The sequence below is a fragment of the Papilio xuthus genome, unplaced genomic scaffold (assembly GCF_000836235.2).
Source record: "Papilio xuthus unplaced genomic scaffold, Pxut_1.1 DF826159.1, whole genome shotgun sequence".
NCBI lineage: Eukaryota > Metazoa > Arthropoda > Insecta > Lepidoptera > Papilionidae > Papilio > Papilio xuthus.
In genome coordinates, this window is record NW_013532490.1 from 3,157,738 (window position 1) to 3,170,521 (window position 12,784).

Below are 12,784 nucleotides of genomic sequence, written 5' to 3' on the forward strand. Positions count from 1 at the left end.
TGCAAGTTCGCTGAGGACCTGCGCGAGAGTGTCGCCGAGATGGACGAGATGGAGGCCATGCGCATCGAGGGAGAGCTCAACCGTGGCAAGGGACGGCCCAATGCCAACGCCAGGAACGGTTAGTTCAGTTTTTTTTTTAACTTTGCTGAACCCCCAAATATATTTGGGTGGGTCCACGAAAATAGATCATCATCAGCTCACTATTCGTCCCCACTGAGAGACTTGGACCCACCCTAAGTAAAAGGTGGCTAGAGGCTATAGTCACCACGCTTGCCAAATGAGGATTGACTTCACACAATGTTTTCCTTCGCTTTCTCAGTTTGTTATGATAGTGATAGTTAAAAAAATGGAACTTAAATGCAACGCCATCTATTAGTAGAATTTACACTTTGTATGTAAACTTTTGATGCTGAAACCACTGTGTAAAATACTATATATTGCAAACATAATATAGGTATTTGTAAATAATAATGTTTACAATGTATTTCCAGTGATGGAGAATCGTGACAGCGGCGTGGCAGACGTGGAGATCGACCATCAGCAATGTATGGACCACGTGCATGTACACGGGTATGTACGAGACATGTGTATTAACCATACAAAACATTCTTCGGTCTTGTTAATAGAATGAACGAATATCAAGCAAGTGGTATAGTTCGATTCCAATTTTGACTTTTATCCCGCTACAACCACATCAAATTGTGTTCTGCGCTTCGACCACCAATAAGTTAAAAACTGCCAAGATATCGAAAAACATTAATGTAAAATAAATAGTAAATGAATGTATCCTTTGAATAGTATTTGAAGTAGTGTGACAATGTGTTACAGTGTGGTGGTGCCGCCGCCCCCCGCAGGCCCCGCCCCCGCCGCGCCCTCGCGTCTCTCACAGAACCCGCCGCCCACCAACATCATCAAGAGGAACGTGCTCAGCAACTCACTAGTCGATATCAATGATCCAGGTCTGCATTATATTTATTTTATCATTAAATACTACAAACATCTCCGTCCCTCTGCGACATAGCTCTCAAGTAGGCAAAAATGTAGATAAAAGGCAAATTAGCTGAATCTGGATAAGCAAAAGATTCGAATGGACAACAATGTTATTCTCACTATGTTGTTTCCGTGTTATTTGTTAATGTATATTGTTGTACATTCCAGTGGCGCTGGCTGCGGAGCGACTGCAGCGGCGCGGATCAGTGGGCTCACTGGACAGCGGCATGTCTGTCTCATTCCAGCAGGGCAGCCGCACTGCGCTGCACGCCACCTCGCCACGACATCCCAACGAACAGCGCTCGCCAGGTATTACATTGAGACGTACAAAAGTGTGGGGGGCGGGACAACCTATGTTTACACCCATTTTTGTAAGGCAAACGCCCCTAATGGCAACATAAGTGAAAAATTTGTTATGGGTTAAATCTTGCCTTATTTTTTACAAAGCAAGGCGTTTTAAAATATTTATTTTTAACAGTAACACATTTCCGGGATCATAGGTAGCCTATGTGTTCTACATCTATACCAAATTTTATGGCGATCCATACAGCCTTTATGAAGATACCCACTAACAAACGTCTTTCCAAATAATTGCATTTATAATACTATTAAGATTTATTTTTAAATCCAAGATTGTTATTTAATCCAGGTCGTCTCTTCGGCGGTATATTCCCCGGGAGACAACGCAAGCTGAGCGCGAGTGGAGTCCCCGACACCAAGGGACAAGTCGGCAAGAGCACCGAGGTCTAGATCACACGGAATATTCCAGAATCTCCAAGTCGATGTATTCCAGAAAACCGAAATCGGAATATTCTAGAATTAAAAATATTCCGCAAACTACTTTTGATGTCTTCAGCGAGATGCATCGTTTTTTCTTAAGTGCCATCTTTAATAATCCAAGTTTTAAGAGTATTTTGTTGCTGACGCTACTACATGTATATGTTTAAAACATTTTAAACCTTGTTTCCTCGAGATAAGGTACATTTTGTACTAACACGTAACTCCGAAGTGGTAATCACATGTTATTTATAATTGCAAAGTTATTTACAATTAAGAAATAAGCTAATAATTTCTTGAGAATTTTACGAAAAAAATAAGCTTAATTTTATTAAGATATTTATGTGAGGAAACGAAAAAAAAACAATTTTAAGTACATTTGAAATACATTTCAAGTTAATGTCTGTTAAATTTAAACTAAATATGGCAACGATTGCACTATTCCAATTTATTTAGCGTCGATTTCAGATCGAATAATACTCGAGCAATCAGAATGACTTTGTTAATTTAGATGTAGGGTCAGACAGTTAAATTGCAAATGTCACGATTGTTTTTGCGAGTCAAGAAGCACATAAAAATTAACGAATATTTTTGCTAACGCTACATTAATATAATTTGATAAGGCTCTTATCTGATTGCACGCGTATTATAAAAAGATTTAAAAGTATTTGGTAATGATTTAGTGTCAAAAGTTGGATATTTTTGAATTTATCTGTCATTATTGACTAATATAAGAACATCGAAAATGAAGGAGTATTGTGGTATTTTCGGAAACGTTTGGGTCCATGTTTTTGGATAGGCAATTAAGGGTTCAGTAGCGAAACGGATTGTTCATTTTAGTATACGCAGTTTATACATTGGTTACGATTGGATATAAAATGAGTTCCACAAGGATCTTATTGGCTAAGTTTTAAGGGTTACCAGTGGGCGAAAATTTCCCAACTTTTTCCCGAAATCCATTTCGCAACTTATGACTTGAGTTCCTTTTATTGATTCCTTACTATTTAAGTTACATACAAACAAATTAGCAAAGTAACCTACATGTACATTTATTGTGGATATTTTTATGTAATTTTGAAATTAAAAAAATGGCAACATTACATCAGGCAGCTCCCTTATAGGTCAAAATTTGACATTGTCAAGATGACATTGTTAGTCACTTTCCGACTGCCATAAGATCCTTGTTGAACTATACAATAGAATGATTTTTGTGAGATATAAGTTTTCGATGGCATAATAGGCACTTAACATTGTCTTACTAATATTATATGTAATTTCTACGCTAAGTACAGTTTGATGAAAGAAAACTGGTCTTTGGTCATATTTTAAATTACATATTTCTTTACATATAAATTTGAAAATTGTGTCTTTAAAAATGAAATCATACGAAAGATGCACGAAAGAAAAAATACGCAGGATTTTATTGCTTTAACGGTACCTTAATATCAGTATTTGAAAACAGTTGGTGTATTGTGTACCTAACCGTGGGTTTCTGAAACTTCTGACCAAAATCTCCGTTTAAAATATTAGTATCTCTGTTTTTTCAAAGATAATGATAGGGATGACAATATGTTTTATATAGAAATTTTGGTCTCGGAAACCTAACTTAAGTGCCTATTATGTTGACCAGAAATACATGAATGAGTATTAAAATGTATAATGTCCACGCGTGTTTAAAAAGGCAGGAAATATCAACAGTTATGTTCTGATATGCATTTAAAAAGTTTTCATCTTTCTTTAGAATAATTGTACATACGTTCAGACTAGTTAAAGAAATAGACATATAGTAGCATTTCACTGATATTTTTCAAATTCTTTTCAGCACAAAAACATTTAATAGAGAAAAAAAGTTACAACAGTTATATTTATATTGGAAATACGAATTTATTCATATTGTTGAGGAATTTATTAGTGTTGTAGGCGATTTAAAAAAAAAGTTGAAATAGTCTAGTTCGAAATTTAGATGTTTTTTGAATTTTTGTCTTTTAAAATTACAATATTATCGTCTCTTCTCACCATCCTTACCTAACATGGCCTATCTTTTTAAAAACGTAAATCTATATACCATAGATGTAACCATAAAGTTCCATGTCTTCTAACAGCTCTGTGTTATATCAAACGTCACATTTGACATCTGTCATTTAGTAATGTCAAAACTTTTCTATACACTTTCTGTGAGTTTCTACTGCCTAATAACGAATACAAAATCATTTTGTTTCATATGTTTTTTTTAAAGAAATTTTTGATAGTGAAAACTATTATATACTTGTTAACAGGATTCGTATACGTTATTGTATCTTGCCAGTTTTGTATACTTAGCTTTTTTACTTGAAAACTCATTTTCTCATCTTTTTTTTATTTAGTTTAAACCTAAACGTTACCGATTCTTACTGAAACTACCATATTTTATAACTGAATAGATTGTAAGTATTAAAATGGACCGGCTTCTCTCTTATTCAGTGCTTTTTTGGTAAGACGGAAAGAGATTTGCTGGTCGGTGATGAGTTGTTTCTAAGCTCGCGTTTGCATTGCCAAAACATTTACATAGAAACATGTTGTATGGATATTAGAGAAATACATGTTTTTATATTAATGTTTCGTTAATGTAAACTCATTAATTTAGACACTGTTGACTTTGTACCGGTTACGTAGATTTGTTGTTTCTACTATTTGATACGTGGGTAGATAGAAAAAAATTATTGACCTAAATTATATTTGATTTTGATGAGCTTTTTATCTTGTAAACTTCGGTTGATTCATAAAATTAACTAGAGTTCTTTTACCATGCTATATTTCAAGGGCAATCTCTAACCCAATGATACGATCAACGTAAATTGATCCTTATTGTAAAGTGATTGAGGCTTATTTTAGCTTAACTGGTCCTTAAACCTTGTTCTAAGGAACTAAATTATCGTCTAAACATTCTGTCCAATAAATTTTTATTATATCCATTGAATCTCTATATAAAATGTATGTTTGTAGGAATGACCTGTATCGGCTGATTGTGTTGTGCAATGAGTTTCCATCTGTCACAGTTTGATTATTTTTTTAGTTAAATTACTTTATTTTGTGTTTTTATTAATTCCATTTACAAATAATTATCCCCTAATGCTCTTTAATTTGAAAAAAAAAATTTTTTTTTGGACCGTTAAAAAATTTCGTTTTTTTTTAAAGTAACTGTGGCCGATAGAAATATTCTCGTTTCTCAAAAGTCTAATATAATTATAGAAATCTAAACGAAAGGAATTGATTAAAGGTTTCGTAATTTATTATATTTAAATGTGTGGATGAAAAATCTGCATTAATTAAACTAATATTATAATTAATGGGGATAATACAAATGGGCTGATTTTTTTTTCAAGCGTATTCATAACTTATGTCTTTGCAGTAACATTTGAGCAGACCTTAATGCAAGTTACATAAGTCTTAAAATGGTTTGATCGAAATAGACTTTGTTAACAGCTTTCAAAAGATGTGTTATACTGCAGGGCATTAAAGTAGGCTTTCACTGTATTCATACAAAAAGACATTGTTTTTTCAGAGTAAATTAAAAGAGATGGCTTTATTTTTTTTATATAATTTTGGCAGTTATCCAACGGTTTATTTGGTTTGTGTTGTAAGAAATTTGGTATAAAAATAACTTTGTGGGGCTGTGAGGAATGTGGTGTTTATAAAATGTGCAATCTTCCTTTCCAGTTTCTTAAATCTATTGCCGTTTTATTTACATCGCAAAGCTTGAAGAGTTTTGAAGGACTTTTGCTTTTGTAAATTTCGCTTGAAGCCAAAGATGTAATTTCTCTGTGTTCACGTGTTGTCTATTCTAAAGATAATTTAAAAATAAACCTATTCCTAATGTAAATGACGTAAATTACATTTATAGTACGAACAATTTATCTGGCCCGGTGATAGGTTAGTTGTCACAAAATTTGTTAAACTTACTATGGCATAGAAAATGACAAAATAGATTAAAATGACAGCTCATATTACGAGTCACCTTGTGACACTTTTGACATAGTGGGGCTAGTGAATTACCATAATTTAGTGTAAATTATACCCACCGGGTCTAATAAATATGTTGGTCTATATGTTAATTGTGTCAAAACTTACCATAAAAAAGAATTATGTTATGTCAAACATTACCATATTTCGAGACATTTTGGTTAACTTTAGTTAAATATTTTAGTGATAGTTAGAGTGGGCAGGTGTTTTTTTTCTGTAACATAAACAAAACTTACTAACTTATTGTAATTCTTACCATTTATGTATATTGAAGAGTTCACATTAATATATATCTCTTAGTTATTAATTGTTGTGTAAATTTAGAACTAAGCAATAAGCGCGTCTCGCGTCACATTATATGTTGTATTATACTAAAGTTGTTGAGAATTGCTACAACATAGTCACAATAGTTTTATTTAAAAAAAATACAATAAAATGTATTTATTTATTTAATATGAATTAACATTCATATGGACTTTGATGTTTTATTTTAACCCTATATACCCCTTTTTTAACTCCAAGAATGGTAGTTTTTTAAACCTATATACTGACATATAACATTTACATGAAAACATAATTTGCTACTTGGAATATTAAGATCACAACTTTTTTATGTTAATGTTTGTGCAGTGGGAACTAATGACGGCGATAGAGGTTAACGTTATTTGAAAACATGGTGTTAAGAGTCACTGTCCAAAATATAGAAGCCTGTTAGGACAACCCACATTGCAGCAGAGTAGTATGCAGACCGGTGTCAGTCATATGTCCTTTTTTCTCGATCATGGCATGTTTAGTTTAATTCTTATGGTCCTTCGAGCCGGAATATAATAGCTGGCTTTCTATAACGTATGTTGTGCCGCTATGTTGCGAATTAACAATAATAAGAACATAAGTCAACTTGGCAACGATGCTTTAAACACATACAAACAAAAAGTATGGAGGAACAATCAGAAATACAAATTAAATAGTAATGCAATTGAAATAATTTACAACGTTTAACTAACTATTTCTCAGTATGAAAACGTTCTGAGTTTTGTTAAGAGAACTGCACAGAATACCCTTTGCTCAAAAATTTCGGAAATAAGTAAGGAGTTATAGATTTAACCGTGGGCTCCTGAGACTATATCCCCGTTTAAAACATCGTCATTTCCGGATTTGTCAAAGATAACGACAGGGGTGACGATATGTTTTATACAGAGATTTTGTACCAACTATTGATTTTTGATACTAAGTATGAAAAACATGCATTAAAATATATATTTATACCATACACAAATAAAACGCTTTTTGTCATAACATTTTCTGTAACTCGAACCATTTAATTCATTGATTCTTTAAAAACTATCAAAACAAAATCACATCAAAACACACGTTACATTTAATCAATCAAAATTAAACTCTATTGTTTTAAAAATAACTTACTTATTACCTAATCATTGTTACAGGGGTGACAAACTGCGGGGTCGTTGGTTCAAACAAGGCAGTAGCACGTAAAGCCGCAGCATGACAGCGATACATCGCCACTTGTAGGGCCTCTGCTCCCCCCGCTACCCGCCCCCTGCCAGCTGAGCTTGGCTTAGCACCGAATAGCGCACACACCGCGCCCGGGCACATGCCTCCTGTCCATGTGTGACACAATGTCGTAATAAACGTCATGCTTTTCTATTCGAGATACTTGGAAAAGATATGGAGTCGTTATTCGTTTTAAATTATTGAAGAAAATTATATTAAAAAAAGGGTCTTCACAGCCAGACGGGACGGACAACAAAGTGATTCTATAAGAGTTCCGTATTTTCTCTTTCCAGGTCGGGAACCCTAAAAAGACTGTCTATATCTGAGGAAGAGTAACATTTAAATAGAACCTCAAAATCGGTAAATCATCTGTATAGACAATATAAATAAATAAAATGTTTAAAGATATTAGATAGGATATCCTAAAGATATCTCCCATATATAAAGATAAAGGTAAATAAAAATATTTAAAGCTGGGTACTGACCGACGTCAAAAGATGTAATAGTGTTATGAGGAAACAAGCAAGCAACGAGTTACTCGATGCGACTGTTACACACCTTGAACGCTGGTCAGTAACCATAGAATGTTCGCCAAAAATCGATAAATATTAATTTCGATCAAAAACCTGAAAAACATAAATAACAGAATAAAGAAATAATATGGACACAAACAGCTTGATCCTAGTTACTGAAAGTAACGCGACTCCATTCGTTCGCTGTTCGAATAGCGACAGTGGATGCGCGGGTGTTCACTTCAGTAGCAGTGACCACGTGACAATAGCTACAGCCTTCAGCAATACAACTAAATTCCTGCTTAATTCGAATACCATTATTACAGAACGCATATTTGCCGACAATTTTCTATAAGGTAAGATTTAAAAATATTTTATTTTATTAATTTAATTATCTAATATGCAAGTTTAAATTTAATTATAACTTAATTAAATTAACACTACTAAAGTATTACATGAAGAATGTTTTATAAGTTAATACAGTTCAATTTTAAATTAAAAAGTTGCATGCAAATTATTTATTTTAATTTTACTTCGATAAAACAATGTTTTTTTTGCATTTTTCTTGTTCTTTATATATTTTTTTTCCCATTTTATTAAAAGCAAGTCAAAAAAAATTTAACGGATTGAATTTAAAACAATAATAATAATTTATGAATTTTTTTTTTTTCAAATGAAGGTTTCTTGTTTAATAGCTTTATTAGGAAAATATCAAATTACTAATTGAAGTTAATGCGATAACAGATTTTTAATTTAAATGAATTCTAATAATAACATAAATTACAAAATCATTGTTGTAAAAACACTTAAATAATGTACACGAGCTAAAAAAAATCTCTACATGTACATACACAAACATACTAATTAATATAATACACTTCTTTAAAAAACTTTTTAATTTGGTATTTTTCTTATCAGTCACTTAACATCATAAAAAAAACTGTTATAAGAAAAGTCACAAAAACAGTATCCAAATTTGCAATCCACGGCATAATATTTGCGAACGTTTTTGGCGCGAACAGTGACGTAACGATGACGCGTGTCAAACTTTTGGCGCGAAAACACCACACTTTTCCACAAGCATCAACCAAACTGTCAGTGCAAACTGGGAAACGCCACAAATTATACTCATTTACTAGTAATTTAATAAACTTAACTAAATTATAGACATTTAATTCAATTTAAGTGCTGTCGGCGAAGCTTGTTACTTGTACAAGTCTAAGTACCTTTTTACACTCACATTACATCTACGTTTTAAACTTTCAAAATAAAATAGATTAAAAAAAATAGCAATTATGACAAACCTGGATATGCGATTAAAATTCAACAAAACAAAAAATCAGAAATCATAAATAAATTGTAATATTATTTTCTATAAGAATAGATTAGCCATTCAATCTCTTCTATCGTTGTTAAATTATTAACAAATAAATATGTGGTTACCAAAAATAAATAACATATATGTAGTTATTGTTAATACAGATGGAAGAATCTCTAGACGAGCGCGAGGCGAGCACCAGCGCTGGGTTTGATTCCGCGGCCATTTTGAATGACGATGTGTCACCGACCACAAGTTTCTGTTACAACATACCTAATCTTTTTAATGGGTAAATTCATCTCCTATTTTACACTTAAGTATCTTTAATCAGCTTTAACTTGAATCTTAGGTTACATTAGCATTGCCAAATCATTGTCTGAATCAAACGTGGTAAGAACCAAAGGTTATAAGTAAAGTATCGAAAATATTGGCAGTATAATACTCACATATATTCAACTGTTCTTAGTGTGTCTTCTAAAGTGTGTAACTTCCTCTTAATACGTCTTCGGGCCTTTATGCTGTTTATGCGATTCTTCATGTTTTTGATGCGTTGTAGATGTTCATGGCTGTCGGAGATTACGACGACACTGGAATAAATACATGACTGACTTCAATTGTGTTCGATTGTGTGGTTTGTTAGTAAAAGTCCTGTTCAACGTGCATTATTTTCTTTAGTCTAGGTCCTGGTTCTGTACTATGTGACCGGCCAGAGACAGAGAGTAGCGAGTACACAGCCGCCGAGCACACGGAGGATGCTGTAGAGACACAACAATATGAAGATGACGAGGAATATTCACCGAGCTCCAGTAAGTAATAACGACAAATAGCAGGTAGTCAAAAATAGTGCAGTATTAACTTGTATAATGTATATAAATCAAATACAGATTCATGTAAAATTACCTCGCAAATTTGCAGTCCAAGTCCTAGTAGAGGCTGTAGTTTCTTTGTCGAATATTTCATTGCCTTGTCAAAAATACCCACAGCCAAATAATGTTCCAATTCAGATAAGAACGGTGATAATTTCATAAGTATCAGATCTATTTACTACCTTAGAAATAGTAAATAAATAACAAATTCTAACCATTTCTTTCCTTTTTTTAGATTCCAAGAGCGATGTTCCTAAACGTAAACAAAGAAGATACAGGTAATTGTTTTTTCTTTCAACAAATATAGAATAATCTTATATATAAAATTCTCGTGTCACAATTTTCGTTCCCATACTCCTCCGAAACGGTTTGACCGATTCTCATGAAATTTTGTGAGCATATTGAGTAGGTCTGATAATCGACCAACATCTATTTTTAATCCCGCGCGGACGGAGTCACGGGCGACAGCTAGTATACATATATATTCATTATAAATTATTTCCAGAACAACGTTTTCTAATATACAACTAGAGCAGTTGGAGGCGGCATTTCATAAAACACATTACCCTGATGTGTTCTTCAGAGAAGAGCTCGCAATGCGGATAGATCTGACTGAAGCAAGAGTACAGGTAATGTTAAGTGAGGGCGCCACTGTCGCATATCTCGCACAATTTACCGCCAGTTGTTACAAGGAAGGAAACTTAGAACTAGCGTAGTATTTAATGGGAAGTATACAAGGTAACCTGAGATAAAGAATGAGGATATAAATTCAATTAAAATATTACTTAAACGAGTTGTTTTTGGTGTGGTTATATGAAAAGTTGCTTACCAATACAGGTGTGGTTTCAAAACCGTCGCGCGAAGTGGCGTAAGCAGCAGAAGGCGGGCTGTGAGAGCTACCCTGGACGCGGCGGACGCTCGCCTGATCCTCGCTCGCCCTCCACCCTGGCGATGGAAATGAGGGACTTTATTACAATACCTGGTTAGTAAAAAAAGATCTGATTAAAATTGTCAAGTCATTTAGAATATATAGGGTGTCCCAAAAGGTTACGTACATAGGAAGGGGGATGATAGGGGTGGTCACAAGGGTCACCAGAAAAATAAAATAAAATTTCCCCTCTGGGTATTAAAAAAAATAAGTGGCATTTTTTAAAAACTTAAAAATTTTACACCTTCTGGGGCAATTTTAATTTTCTTTAAAATCTTTGTTAGTTATATTGTTTTTTTTATTTCATATTGATAAAGGGTTATTGACGATAACATAATAGCTTTTTTTAAATATAGCAATATTTGTAGGTCATCGGTTACAAAATTGGTTACTACTACTAGCGCCAACTGTATTCTAATCAGTTCATGTGCCTTATATATTTGTTCAAAACGTTTATTATTATATTAAATATTATTAATCGCCAATAGCCTAATGGTTAAAGGTACAGACTTCTGATCACTTGGTCGCGAGTTCGAATCCCGCCATTCGACTATTGTCGTAAACCATATCCTAGCGCAAGCCTAGAGTTTAGTTGGAATGGTATAAAGAAATATTAGTAAATTTACAAAAATCTACTAATAATTTTCATAATAAATTATTTCTTTACAGTATCATCACCACAAGTTATCAATTTAGCTGAATCTTCAAATATAAGTAACTACGGATCTAAAAGTAAGCAGCCAGCTCCAGCTATCCATATATCCGCTCTACCTACAAGACAAAACTCTCAAATGGATCTTCCCACATTCTCTATACCGCTTCAATATAATTTGGGTAGCTTTAAAAAGATCGGTGAAGACGTTGATTTAGAAGCTTCGACATCAGATAATGTACAAGTATCAAATCATTGGGACTCTAGAATGATATCGAATTATAATTTGATGAATATAAAACCTTTACTGGACAACCGTGAAGGTATTGACATGTCAGAATTAAAATACGAAGTTAAAAACGAGTCTGTAAATAGAATTAATTTTAATGAAATACCAGACACCATAGCGAGTACAAATATTGAAGCTGAAGATATACTTGGAAAGGAATCTGTTAATGAAGGGCAAACTATATCACCTGATTTTGAAATTGAAAGATATCAGAATTATAGCAATGAAAGTGAGAAAAGGTTTAGGGAATCTACATTTGATGAAAATATTATGGAAGATGGAAGAAATGATTTTGTGTGCGACAGTGATTTTTTGTGTAAGAATAATTTCGAGAAAGTCGATGAGAAAAGGAATGAATACGAGGAATGTCATCTTTTAGATGCAGATAATAATGTTAGTATGAGTAATTTTGAAACTAATCTATAATTTAGTTTGTTTAATAATTTCAATATGTGTGATTTTTTAAATACAGCAATAAATAATTCTAGTCAAATTGTTATTTGCCTATTTTGTTATGACTATCTATCTTCCTACTAATATTATAAATGCGTATGTTTAGATGGATGTATAGTAGAAGGTATCTTCAGAGCCGCATGGATCTCCATCAGATGCGGCAAAGATGTAGTCTGGAACACACAGGCTATTAATTAAGATTTTTTTAAATCCCGGACGGAGACGCAGGCGACAGCTAGTAAGGAGTATTAGTTTCTGAAGAAAGACAGTTTGAAATTGTATTATATTTAATACTAATTAGTACACAATATCTGAATTTAAATTTAATTTTAACAATTTCTAGCGTTTGTATGCCCAATCCGCCATTACCCTGAAATCCTCTTTAGCGAATTGAAAACGATTATCGTAAATGTTCAATTAATGCGGTCACATGTGCCATTGTTAGATAATGTTCCTATTTCTAAATTAAATAAACGGCCAATGAAGAA

General features: G+C 33.1%; 3 protein-coding genes across 3 annotated transcripts in view; all 3 read left to right on the top strand.

Moving 5' to 3' along the window:
- The window catches only part of siz (Brefeldin-resistant Arf-GEF family protein schizo), a 108,209-nt gene extending 106,116 nt beyond the window's left edge, over positions 1-2,093 (top strand). The window contains exons 18-22 of the mRNA XM_013319214.1: positions 7-118; positions 492-570; positions 829-959; positions 1,159-1,299; positions 1,640-2,093. Coding sequence (XP_013174668.1) covers positions 7-118; positions 492-570; positions 829-959; positions 1,159-1,299; positions 1,640-1,740 — 564 coding nt within the window. The 3' untranslated portion in view covers positions 1,741-2,093. The remainder of the gene's footprint in view (positions 1-6; positions 119-491; positions 571-828; positions 960-1,158; positions 1,300-1,639) is intronic.
- Positions 2,094-9,272: 7,179 nt separating this feature from the next.
- On the top strand, positions 9,273-10,690 carry LOC106123081 (homeobox protein ARX-like). Its single transcript, XM_013319216.1, has 4 exons — positions 9,273-9,397; positions 9,784-9,914; positions 10,210-10,252; positions 10,480-10,690. Exons 1-4 carry the CDS (start codon positions 9,273-9,275, stop codon positions 10,688-10,690), a joined length of 510 nt encoding a protein of 169 aa, XP_013174670.1.
- A 97-nt stretch (positions 10,691-10,787) lies between these two features.
- Positions 10,788-12,309, top strand: LOC106123082 (uncharacterized). Its single transcript, XM_013319217.1, has 2 exons — positions 10,788-10,956; positions 11,572-12,309. Exons 1-2 carry the CDS (start codon positions 10,788-10,790, stop codon positions 12,267-12,269), a joined length of 867 nt encoding a protein of 288 aa, XP_013174671.1. The 3' UTR covers positions 12,270-12,309.
- Positions 12,310-12,784: the final 475 nt, after the last annotated feature.